This window comes from Cavia porcellus, unplaced genomic scaffold (genome assembly GCF_034190915.1).
Source record: "Cavia porcellus strain 051 isolate PalLab524CR breed Dunkin Hartley unplaced genomic scaffold, mCavPor4.1 scaffold_50, whole genome shotgun sequence".
Classification (NCBI taxonomy): Eukaryota; Metazoa; Chordata; class Mammalia; order Rodentia; family Caviidae; genus Cavia; species Cavia porcellus.
This window is the reverse complement of record NW_026947533.1, coordinates 4,822,472-4,835,187: the sequence shown is the minus strand read 5'-3', so window position 1 is coordinate 4,835,187 and position 12,716 is coordinate 4,822,472. Positions and strand designations below refer to the sequence as shown.

The 12,716-nt window shown below is 35.2% G+C and overlaps 1 protein-coding gene across 1 annotated transcript; it reads left to right on the top strand.

Annotated features, from left to right (window-relative positions):
• Positions 1-215: 215 nt before the first annotated feature.
• LOC134475038 (zinc finger protein 239-like) lies at positions 216-3,530 on the top strand. Its single transcript, XM_063244404.1, has 2 exons — positions 216-238; positions 1,741-3,530. The coding sequence occupies exons 1-2, from the start codon at positions 216-218 to the stop codon at positions 2,894-2,896; spliced, it is 1,179 nt and encodes a 392-aa protein (XP_063100474.1). The 3' UTR covers positions 2,897-3,530.
• The last annotated feature ends 9,186 nt before the right edge of the window (positions 3,531-12,716 follow it).

The following is a 12,716-nucleotide window of genomic DNA, read 5'->3' as shown; positions in this document are numbered from 1 at the left end:
GTGCTGTTTCATTAAAAACAATGTGAAAATATTTTTAAAAATAGCTCAGACCTGGACACATTATATTATAACTATAAAAAAATCTATTAATTTGTATGTATTATTCTAATGAGCGCTGGTATTTCTATGTCTACAATTCAGGAGGCCTTGGGAATATCCAGGAAGCTAAAAAAGAATGCAAAATTTACTGGAGATACTTAAGGTAATTCGCACTCATGAGGAGAAGGAATATTCCTGAGTAATTAGTGAGTCAGCAAAAAAATGACTGCCAAAGAAATGAGGCACCATTCAATTTATTGTCAGTAAATTCTCCAAAGACGTATAAGCTAGGATATGTATAATGCGTGAATTAAATCATGAAAATATATGACATTACATATAGATGTGTATGAAAAGCATACACTTTGAGTTATGACATTCTCCCTTCAGTTTTTCTACCCATATGTACATGAGAATACAACACATTTATTATCTAAAAATTTCTACGATTGCAATAGAATTTGAAATAAAACTGAGTGCTCGTGTTTCCAAGCCATGCTCTAAAGAATCAACCATTCTGACTAAAATTCTTAGAAGGCTGGTGGAATGTTAAGTGCACTCACTCTGAATATCAGTGTGCAGTTGTCTCTAGAAATTGATCCCCTCATACTTGTCCTGGATATATTTTTAAAAATTCAAAATCCACATAAAATACTGATACATGCTTGCTCATATACAAAGCAGATCAAGTTATAATAGATCAGGCCTTGAAGAAGCTTAGCTATCTATCAATGGATTTGTGGAGAAGGAAAATGTTAATAGACTCTCTGTGATTGTGCATTCTTGTAAATTCAGCACACTAGGAATCAGATTTTGCAGAATGGCAAATTCAAGTTGAATTTCACAGCTTAATGATCAATGAAAAATCTCTTAAAATAGATTTTAATAAACCTATAGATTTTATGCTAATAGCTGTTGTTCATTTCCAGCATGGAAAAGAAAAAATTGTGTTATATAATGTCAAAAAATAAATAATATAATGTCATTTGCAATAAGAAATAGGTGGTTTTTTCTCCCATCAATTTGGTAAAATAGCTCAGCTATAAAACCTAAAAGTTCACAGGGTTTCTCTTAGATGAGAAAGCAAAATATAAATTGTGGAATGAAATGAAAGAGGGTTAATAGAGAAAAGTAATACTGACAATATGGAAAAGGGAACTACAGGTTAAGGACAGAAGGGAGATTGTGATGGGGAAACATATCAGAATGATCTGTATGTGCTACACATATTTACCCATGCTCAAAGTGAAGCTAAAGATTCTGCATTTCCAAAGGTTCCAAATCTTAAGATTTCCAAATGTGTACCATTCTTTTCGGTATGGTTGTTTTCAACATGTCTTATAAGGCCATTCTGTTACTTCATGGTCAGAATTTCTTAGGCATTAAAAACAGAACTTGACATTAATGCAGTCTTTAAGTTGAGACCCATTTCACTGTGAATTTTTCTTTTTTTTAATTTAAAGTAAGGAAAGACAAAAAAACAAAATAAGTAAAAATAATACCCCTTTCAAAGTGAAAATAAACAGTAAGAAGTTTAAAGACAGTGATTACATATGCTGCTCATAGAAATAGTTAATGAAATACAAAAGTGAAACATATGAAGTAGGGATTCAAACAGCGAGACTGCAAACAGTTTTGTTCAACTCTTCAATAAAAACTTTGTAATATGGTTATCAATCCTATATGTGACTTTTTTTACAGAAATGACAACCTAGGGAAGTCCTATGGACATACATCTTGGAATCAGTGTAAAGAAGTATTCCCTTGTACTGCAGAAGGTAATGTGAATGTGAAAATAGCAGAAACACACCACAATGTTCAGATCCACGAAAAATATTGCAGTGGAGGGAAACCCTATGTATGTCAGCAATGTGGAAAAGGGTTCACCAAATCTGGACATTGTAAGCAACATGAAAGAATTCACACTGGAGAGAAACCATATGTATGTCAGCAATGTGGGAAAGCTTTTAACACACGGGGAATTTTTAAGAAACATGAAAGAATTCACACTGGAGAGAAACCCTATGTATGTAAGCAATGTGGGAAAGCTTCTACCCGACGTGAAAATTGTAAGCAACATGAAAATATTCACACTGGAGAGAAACCATATGTATGTAAGCAATGCGGGAAAGGTTTCACCAAATCTGGACATTGTAAGCAACATGAAAGAATTCACACTGGAGAGAAACCATATGTATGTAAACAATGTGGAAAAGGTTTCACCAAATCTGGACATTGTAAGCAACATGAAAGAATTCACACTGGAGAGAAACCATATGTATGTAAGCAATGTGGAAAAGGTTTCACCAAATCTGGAAATTGTAAGCAACATGAAAAAATTCACGCTGGAGAGAAACCATATGTATGTAAGCAATGTGGAAAAGGTTTCACCAAATCTGGACATTGTAAGCAACATGAAAGGATTCACACTGGAGAGAAACCATATGTATGTAAACAATGTGGGAATGCTTTTAACACATTGGGAGTTATTAAGGAACATGAAAAAATTCACACTGGAGAGAAACCCTATGTATGTAAGCAATGTGGGAAAGCTTTTACCCAACATGGAAATTGTAAGCAACATGAAAGAATTCACACTGGAGAGAAACCCTATGTATGTGAGCAATGTGGGAAAGCTTTTAACACACGTGCATATTGTAAGGTTCATGAAAGAATTCACACTGGAGAGAAACCCTACATATGTAAGCAATGTGGAAAAGATTTTACCACTTCTGGAAATTGTAAGCAACATGAAAGAATTCACACTGGAGAGAAACCCTATATACAAAAGCAATGTGGGAAAGCTTTTACCCAACATGGACATTGTAAGCAATATGAAAGTTCACACTCAAGATAAAACCAGTGTATATGAGCATCATGAGAATTTTTTGAGCACAAGTTCATATTACATAATGCATGAAAAACTTCACACTCGGGCTGGAGATTTAGCTCAGTGGCATAAACGCCTGTCTTGCAAGCAGGCAGTCATGAGTTCGATCCCTGGTACCTATAAAAACAAAAAAGACAAAAAAAAAAAAAGAAGAAAATCTTCACACTGGGCAGAAAACTTATATATGTAAGGAATGTGTGAAAGGATTCAGCAGAAATGCTCATTGTCTAAAACATGAAAAAATTTACACTGTTGAGAAACCCTGTTTATGTGAAGAATATGGGAAAGCTTTCACCACACATGGATTTTGTAAGATACATCAATGACTCCACTCTGGTGAGAAATGCTATGTATATAACAATGTGGCAAATCTTTTACCACATACAGTCATTGCAAAACACATGAAGGAATTCACACTGGGAAGAACCACTGGCTACATAAGCAAGTGGAGCCACTTTCAGCAGCCAGATTGTAAGTGAAATACGTGAAGAAGCTCACACAAGAGATAAATCCTATGTGTTATGGGAATACTCTCAGCACACATGATCATTGTTACATATCTGAAAGAGCTCACTGGATCCTATGTGTATTAACAATGTGAGAAATATGGCAATACATGTTTGTTGTTAAATACATAGAAAAAGCAGCACTCTTCAGACAGTTTTGATCTAATTTTACTTTAAAAATTCCAAGTAGACTTCAAGAAATAATCAATACAGAATTTTGATGTCAATATTTCTTCACAAATTTTCCAGAAATGACAAATCTGAAGTGGAGCTCTACTCAAGTACATATTTTGTATGGTTTTCAGTTAATCACTTATACCTCTTTAGATTTTTTAAAGTGTCTTTGTGCTTCAACATGATATCTTGTAATTAAACATGGTAAACTGAAATGGGCTTATCACTTTCAAGTATGGATAGTGTCTATGTACTTAATATTTTGTCATTAAACCTTAATTTTTATATTTTTGGTGAATTATTTTTATTTAAAGAAAAAAAACTAAAAAGTGTAGAAATAATACAGAAGTTCTGAAAAATAAACAATCAGAAATCACTAGTTGATTAGTTACATATTGTCATCTTCAAAATAATTGTTCAAGTTACAAAATTAAAACATATAAAGTGATATTCAAATAATGACACTGCAAACATTCACCTCAGTGATCCAACAAAAACTTATTAATATGCTTATCTGTTCTACAAACTTGTTTTTTATCTTAAAGATGGTAAGATTAAACATGACAAAACAGAACAGTTCATACCGAAACAAGTTAAAGAAACAAAGCTTTCAAAGCAAGTCCACCGAGATGTTCATTTTCTATCTTACTGTCTCTAGTTTTCTTCAAAATAGTTGTTCCCATCTTCACATGCATTGAATATATACTGAACATTATAGAACTAGTCAAATAATTACAGGATGATGCAGGGTTTTTTGATCTTCAAGACTGATGTGGAGGAAGTTGATAATGATTACCATAATGTGTCTCATTCTCTCCCTGTTAGACATCTTTATTTTTATGTATGCTGAAACTGAACATAAGAGACTAAACTAATATCTCTCTGAAGAGTGAATAATAGTATCCTGAGAAGGAGAAAGGTGAGGGATTGCCTAAAAAAAGAAGGCAGAGCACATTGTTAAAAGTGTATCAGGATTTAAAAGCTACAGTAGTTCTGTTGCTCTGTTTAGTTTGATTATATTTTGTTCTGGTGTGTCTACTCATATTAGATTTGAGGGCACAGAGAGATAACCCAAAAATGGCAGGTTATACCATGATCGTAATTGTCCTTAATTTCCTATTAACTAAAACTGAAACCCTGTATTACTTACATTGTGTTACTATGACTGATCTCATTTGAAGCTGGTTTGTTTGAATGTTATTTGGCCTTGACTTATTTTATTCACATTTGGTATGCTTGCTGGTATCAAGTCCAAGAGTAAAGCCAACTACTCTGAAGATGATAAGATGTGAAAGATATATATTGGGGGGCTGGGGATTTAGCTCAGTTGCTTAAGCCCCTGCTTGGCTAGTATGAGGTTGTCAGTTTGATCCCCAGTACCAAAAAATAAGTAAATAAAAGATATAAATTCCAGTTTTAATTTTTTTTATTTAAGGAGAAAAAAACATAAAAAAACAAAGCAGGAAAAGGGTACAAATAATACAGAATTTAAAGAAAAAATACAGTAAGAAATCACTAGATAATAGGTTCCACATTGTCTTCCTAGAAACCGTTGTCCAAATTATAAAATTAAAGCATATAAAGTGAACATTCCTACAGCAAGATTGCAGACAGTTCTGTTCAATGATCCAACAAAAGCTCAGTAATATGGTTTTCCTTTCTACACACTCAAACAGGCACCTATATCCCTTAGACCACCTTCCTTTCCTCTCTTCTTCACAATAACAATTACACTTTTGGGTTTTTTTTTACTTCCATAGTCTTATTACTTTTTTTTTAAGAGAACAAAACCTCAAGTGAGTTAACAAAACAGAGTTGGTTAGAACATAAGGATGGGCATAGTACTTGACGCAAAAATAGAATGTCAGCTGATCAAAAATGGTTACCACTGTGCCTCTTGCTATTTTTAAAAACCGTTCCCTATATCATCAGGTATAATAGAATTGATCAAAACAGTACAGAACAAGACCAATGAAATGTAAACTGGAGACCTTACAGAATTTCAAAAGAAGATGATAGTCAAACCATAATGGGCATCATAGTAAATCTTACTGCCTACAATGTGGTTTCCTATACCCTCAAAATTGATACTATGAAACAAAATAGAATATAGTAAAATCAGGCAGAACAAGATGGGTAGAGGAATACTGCGGTTAAAATCAGGTTAATGGGAAAATAAAAAAGTTACTATAATATATCTCGCTATTTTTAAATTTAGTTTTCCTTTAATTGAAAAAGAATAAGAAAAATAGAATAATTTTTTAAAAAAGGGTGGAGATCAAGATAAAGAGACATTATAATAGAACAACACAGGTCAGAACTGAACAATTAAAGCATCATTTTGTTTCACCACCAGGTAATCTAACATAATAGTAGTCACCATAGTGCCTCTTTCCTTTACTTATTTGCGTATAACTTCGTATACTATAGAATCAACCACATCAAGACAGTGTGAAGCCATTCAAGAGAATGAAAGAATTACAGGGTATTTAGAGCCAGTTAACAGAAAATGAACAACGGTTTCTATATTATCTTTTTGCCTGTAAAAATTTTTATTTATACTACCACAGTAAAATATATTAAGATACAACATGTTAAAACCAGAGGAAACATGTACAACAACTTGATGGGAGTTCCAAAAAGATATTAAATCAGCACTAGCTTTTATGATGTGTTATTTGCTTCAGAATAGCTATTTGTACTATCACCGATACTAAAATCGAAAAACCCAGGGTAAAACCATTGCACTTAATGAGTGAAAACATTATATGGATTCAAACCAATATGATTGGGTATCATGATTACCACATACTTCTATGTATTATCATTTCTTATACTAGAGAATATATTTGGTATTTATACATGTGAGTTTGATTTATTTCAGTTAGGAGTATGGTCTCAGTTTGTGTCCATTTATTTATATGTCACTGTGATTGTTCTTTACAGCTGAGTACTACTCCATTGTATAGAAAGACCACAACTTTTCTATCCATTCCTCACTTGATGGACACTTAGGTTGTTTCCAAGACCTGGCTATTACAAACTGTGCTGCTATAAAAATGGGTGCACATATATCACTGTGGAATGATGCTTTCAGTTCTTCTGTGAATATGCCTAGAATTAGAATAGCTGGGCCAAAAGGTGCTTCCAGTCCCAGCTTTCTGAGAAATCTCCAGACTGAACTTCACAATGGTTGTACCAGTCTACACTCCCACAAACAGTGCAGGAGATTTCCTTTGTCCCAACAGCAACTCCATCATTTGTTGTTGGTGGTTTTCTTGATCTTGGCCATTCTTTCAGGAGTGAGATGAAATCTCAGTGTGGTTTTAATTTGCAATTCTCTAATGACCATGGATGGTGAACATTTTTTCATGTATTTCTTTGTCATTTGTATTTCTTCATCTCAAAATTGTTTATTCATCTCAGATGCTCATTTTTGGATTGGGTCTTTGAATTTTGGTGGTCTCATTTTTGAAAATTCTTTATATGTTTTAGACATAAGTTCTCTGTCTGAGGGGCAGTTCACTAAGATTTTTTCCCAGTTTGTGGGTTTTCTTTTCACTATACTGGAGATTTCTTTTGATGTGCAGAAACTTTTTAATAAGATGTGATCCTAATTATTGATTCTGGGAAGCATTTCCCATGCAGTTGGAGTCCTATTCATGAATTCTGTACCTACTCCTATGTTTTCAAGGTTTTTACCCAATTTGTCTTCCAATAGATTTAGTGTTTCTGTTTTAATATTTAGATCTTTGATCCATTTAGATTTTATTTTAGTGCATGGTGATAGGCATGGGTCTAGTTTTAGTTTGAGGCATATGGAGAGCCAGGTTTTCACCACCATTTATTAAAGAGAATGTCATTCTTCCAGTGAATATGTTTGGCCCCTTTATCAAAGATAAGGTGGTTGAGTGTGTTTGTAGTTGTGGTTATATCTTCTCATCTATTCCACTGATCTTTGGCTCTATTTTGGTTCCAGTACCATGTTGATTTTACAACAGTTGCTTTGTAGTATAACTTCAAGTCAGGGATTGTGGTACCTCCAGTCTTGCTTTTGCTGCCTCTAACTGTCTTTACTATTCTATGTTTCTTCTCATTTCAGATGAATTTTAGGGGTGAATTCTCAATTTCTATGAGGTATGTTGACGGTATTTTTATCGGGATTGCATTGCATCTGTACGAAAGTTTTAGGACAATGGCCATTTTCACAATATTTATTCTTCCTATCCATGAGCAAGTGATGTCTTTACATTTTCTGAGATCATCTTCAATTTCATTTTTCAGTGTGTAATAATTCTCCATGTATAGGTCTTTCACTTCTTTCATGAGAGTAATTTCTAAATATTTCATTTTTGGTTGCTAGTGTGAAGGGTGTGGCCTCTCTTATTTCTGTGACTTGGTTGTTAATGTATAGGAATGCTATTGATTTTTGAGTACTGATTCTGTATCCAGCTACATTACTGAATTTATTTATTATATCTAGGAATCTTTCAGTGGAGCTTCGGGGATCTTCTATATAAAGTATCATGTCATCTGCAAATAATGATAATTTAACTTCTTTTCCTATCTTTACACATTTTATTTCTCTCTCTTTTCTAATTGCTCTGGCTAGTATTTCCAGTACTATATTAAATAGGAGCTGTGATAAGGGACATCCTTGTCTTGTGGCTGATTTTAAATAAAGGCCTTCAGTTTTTGATCAGTTAGTATGGTACTGGCTGTTGTTTTGTCATTGCTGGCCTTAATTATATTGAGGTAACAACCCTTTATTCCAATTTTCTGCAAGGTTCTTATCATAAATGAAGGTTGGACCTTACCAAAAGCTTTTTCTGAATCTATAGTAATGATCGATAGTAATGATTATAACTTGTGGCTCTATTGATATGGTGTATTACATTTATTGATTTACATATATTAATCAATTTCTGCATGCCTGGGATGAATCCCACTTGGTCATGGTATATGATCTTCTTGTTATTTGCTGCATCCTATTTGCCAATATTTTATTGAGGATTTTTGCATCTTTGTTCATTAGGGAGATTGGTCAGTAGTTCTCTTTTTCAGTTGGGTCCTCCTCTGGTTTTTGTACTAGAGTAATATTTGCTTCTAGGAACAATTTATGAAGGACTGCTTCCCTTTCCATTTCAATGAAGAGTTTGAGGAGTGTTGGCATTAGGTCTTCTTTGTATTTCTTGTGGAATTCTTCAGTAAATCCATCTGGGCCTGGGCTCTTTTTTGTAGGTAACGATTTTATTACATTTTCAATTTCTTCTCTTCATTTGGCTTTGGGATTGAGGTATAACATTAGCTGTTTAAGGTGTAGCATCAAGTGATTTATTTGTATTTGTTCTGTTTTCTGATGTGGGAACTCAGCGCAATAAATTTTCTAACTTTGGTCAGCAGGCACTTCAGAAGATCACTCCAGATGCCTTCTGCACTAGGATTGAGGCTTGGTGTCTTTGAAGCACACTCTTTTTCTTTGATCCCTTATGGAATTTGATGATTGTTTGAAGTCAAATTCCAAGAAAGGTGGGAAAGTTAAAGCTACGTGGGGCACACTCCCCTCCAGAAGGCCAGGCCAGTGTAAAAATTTATTTGCCCTCCTGGTGTCAGTTGCAATGTTTTTTGTTGTTGTTGTTGTTCAATTTCTAGGATTTGAATACAGAGCTTTGCATTGGCTTCTTTGTCTTCACCTTTTAACACTTTTCTTGTTTTTAGCCAGGTCCTTAATAAATGGCTAAATTGCTGAGGCTCACCTTGAATTTGTGATGCTCCTGACTCAGCTTTCCAGACTGCTAGGATTACAAGCCACACCAGCAGACCGGGTCTCATCATAGTGTTGTTAAAAACTTATTGGTTGCCCTGCTGCAGCCTCTCTTGCCTGGGGCCCATACTACAACTGCTGGGGACTAGAAGGTGTGCATCCAGCTGAGCAGAGGCTGCCCCGGTTGCCACCTTTCCTGGCCCAGGCCCAACTACCACTGATGGGGACTGGAAGCTGTGCATCCAGCTGAGCGGAGGCTGCCCCTGCTGCCTCCTCTCCTGCCTGGGGCCCAACTACCACTGCTGGGCCCAGAAGGTGAGAGTCCAGCAGAGCAGAGGCCGGCCCTGCTGCCGCCTCTCCCACCCGGGGCCAATACTATGACCGCTGGGCCCTGGAAGGTGTGCATGCAGCTGAGCGGAGGCCGGCCCTGCTGCCGCCTCTCCCACCCAGGGCCCATACTACCTCCTCTGGGGACTGGAAAGTGCACATCCAGCTGAGTGGAGGCAACTCTGGTCTGGCCCTGAAACTGTGAAAATTGAGGAAGCTTTATGTCTACCTGAGAGGAGCCTGACAAGCCTCTTTTAATCCAGGGGCTCTCCTGCCTAAGGAGGGAGCTACTACAAGAGGAGTCCCAAGAGTCCAGGACATAACAGTCAATTTACAACACATCCAGGGGAAACTCTGAAACAACACTTGAAACACAGTAATATATGAAAATGACAAAATGAAAGCCAAAATGCAATCTCAAACACCCAACCCATCCCCCCAAGAAAGCCTAGGAGCCATATACATAGAAGAAAATACATGCCATATACCTGAAATACCTGAAACAATAGTAACAGAAATAAAGAAGCAGCTACGGGAAGCTTTGAAGGAATTCAAACTAGAAATAATATATCAGGTAAATGAAGAAATAATAAAAGAAATGAAGGAGATGCTGAACATATCTAAAGAAGACACAGCTAAAAAATTGGAGGAACTAAACAAAGGAATAGAATCTCTGGATGAATAGTATAAGAAACAAACAGAATATATAAAACAGATGCAAACAGATATACAGGAAATCAAAAGCAAATTGAAAGTTGTAAAAGCCACCTGAATGAATGCGAAGATAGAATTTCAGACCTTGAAGACAAGATTGCAGCCAGTGAACAGGAAAGGAAAGATCTTTTAAAAATAAAAAGAAATCAAGAAATAACAATACAACACCTGCAAGATGATGCAAAGAAAAACAACATCAGTATGATAAGGATAAATGAAAAAGAAGTAGACAATACAAAGGATGTCAAGAGGATATTTAGAGAAGTAATTGCTGAAAACATCCTAAACATGAAATTGGAAACTGATATCAGGATCAGTGAGGCATATAGAACTCCAAATAGCCATAACTAAAATAAAACTACACCCAGACATATAATAATCACTGTCCCAGAAATAGAACAAAGGAATAGAATATTAAAAGCTGTCAGAGATAAAAGACATATCACCTATAAAGGAAATCCTATCAGAATCACAGTAGACTTCTTAACACAAACAATAAAGGCAAGAAAAGAATGGAGTGAAGTATTTCAGACCCTAAAGGAAAAAGATTTCCAACCTAGACTGATGTACCCTACAAAACTGTCCTTCAAAATTGATGAAGAAATCAGATACTTCCATGACAAAGAACAGCTGAAGAAATTCATGATCACCAAGCCAATCCTGCAAAGAATACTGAAGGAAAGTCTAGATACACTTAAGAAAAAATCACTTAACAAAGCAGACAATTAAATAGAACAGAAAGATAAAGATGTAACAGCAGAAATATAACATGTCACTAATAAACCAATATATAACACTTATAACCATTAACGTAAATGCTCTCAATGCACTAATTAAAAGAAATAGACTGGCAGAATGGATCAAGAAACAAAATCCAACCATATGCTGTCTACAAGAAACCCATCTAACCCAAAATGATACTCAGATACTGAAAGTCAAAGGATGGAAAACAATACTTCATGCAACAGGAACCCCCCCCCCCCAAAAAAACGGGGGTAGCTATTCTGTTTGCAGACAATGTGAAATTCAAACCAATAATGATCAGAAGAGACAAAGCGGGTCACTACATACTGGTTATGGGAAAACTTGAAGAGGAAGAGCTAATTACCTTAAATATATATGCACCAAATTCCAAAACACCCAGTTATATAAAACAAGTAATATCAGAAATGAAAAACCAAGTAAGCAGTAATACAATTATAACACGAGATTTTAACACACCATTGACACCAATGGGCAGATCAACAGGACAGAAAATCAGCAAAGAGATAAAAGAACTGAATCACACTCGTGAACAAATGGAATTGATGGACATATACAGAGTATTCTGCCCAACAACAACAGAATACACATTTTTCCCAGCAGTACATGGGTCATTCTCTAAAATAGACCATATATTAACTCATAGAACATATTTAAAGAAATGCAAAAGAGTTGAAATCATCCCCTGCATGTTACCAGATCATAGCGCTATGAAATTAGTAATTAATGATAAAAGATACTGCAAAAATCCCGCAAACACCTAGAAACTGAATAACACACTCTTGAGTAATCAGTGGGTCACAGAGGAAATTAAAGAGGAAATTAAACAATACCTACAAATAAATGAAAACACAAATACAACTTACCAGAATCTGTGGGATGCAATGAAAGCTGTCCTCAGAAGGAAATTTATTGCACTGAGTTCCCACATCAGGAAAACAGAACAAATACAAATAAATCACTTGATGCTACACCTCAAACAGCTAGAAAAAGAAGAGCACGTCAAGCCCAAAGCCAAAAGAAGAGAGGAAATTATAAAAATCAGAGGAGAAATCAATGTAATAGAGACTAAGAAAACAATACAAAGAATCAATAAATCAAAGAGTTGGTTCTTTGAAAGAATAAATAAAATTGATAAGCCCCTAGGCAACCTTATTTTAAAAAGGGAAGAAAAAGCTCAAATTCATGCAATAAGGAATGAAAAAGGTGAAATCACTACAGACCCCATAGAAATACAGAAGATCATCAATGCCTATATCAATAACCTCTAATCTCAAAGGTTAGATAACACAGAAGAAATAGACAGATTTTTAGAAGCATGTGAAGTACCAAAGCTAGGTCAAGAAGAAGTAAAACTGATGAATAACCCAATTTCTATTCATGAAATCAAAAATGTAATTAAGTCATTACCTACAAAGAAGAGCCCAGGCCCAGATGGATTCATTGCAGAATTCTACAAGAAATGCAGAGGACCTAATGCTGACACTCCTCAAACCCTTCAAGGAAATTGAAAGGGGAGCAATCCTTCCTAAGTCATTCC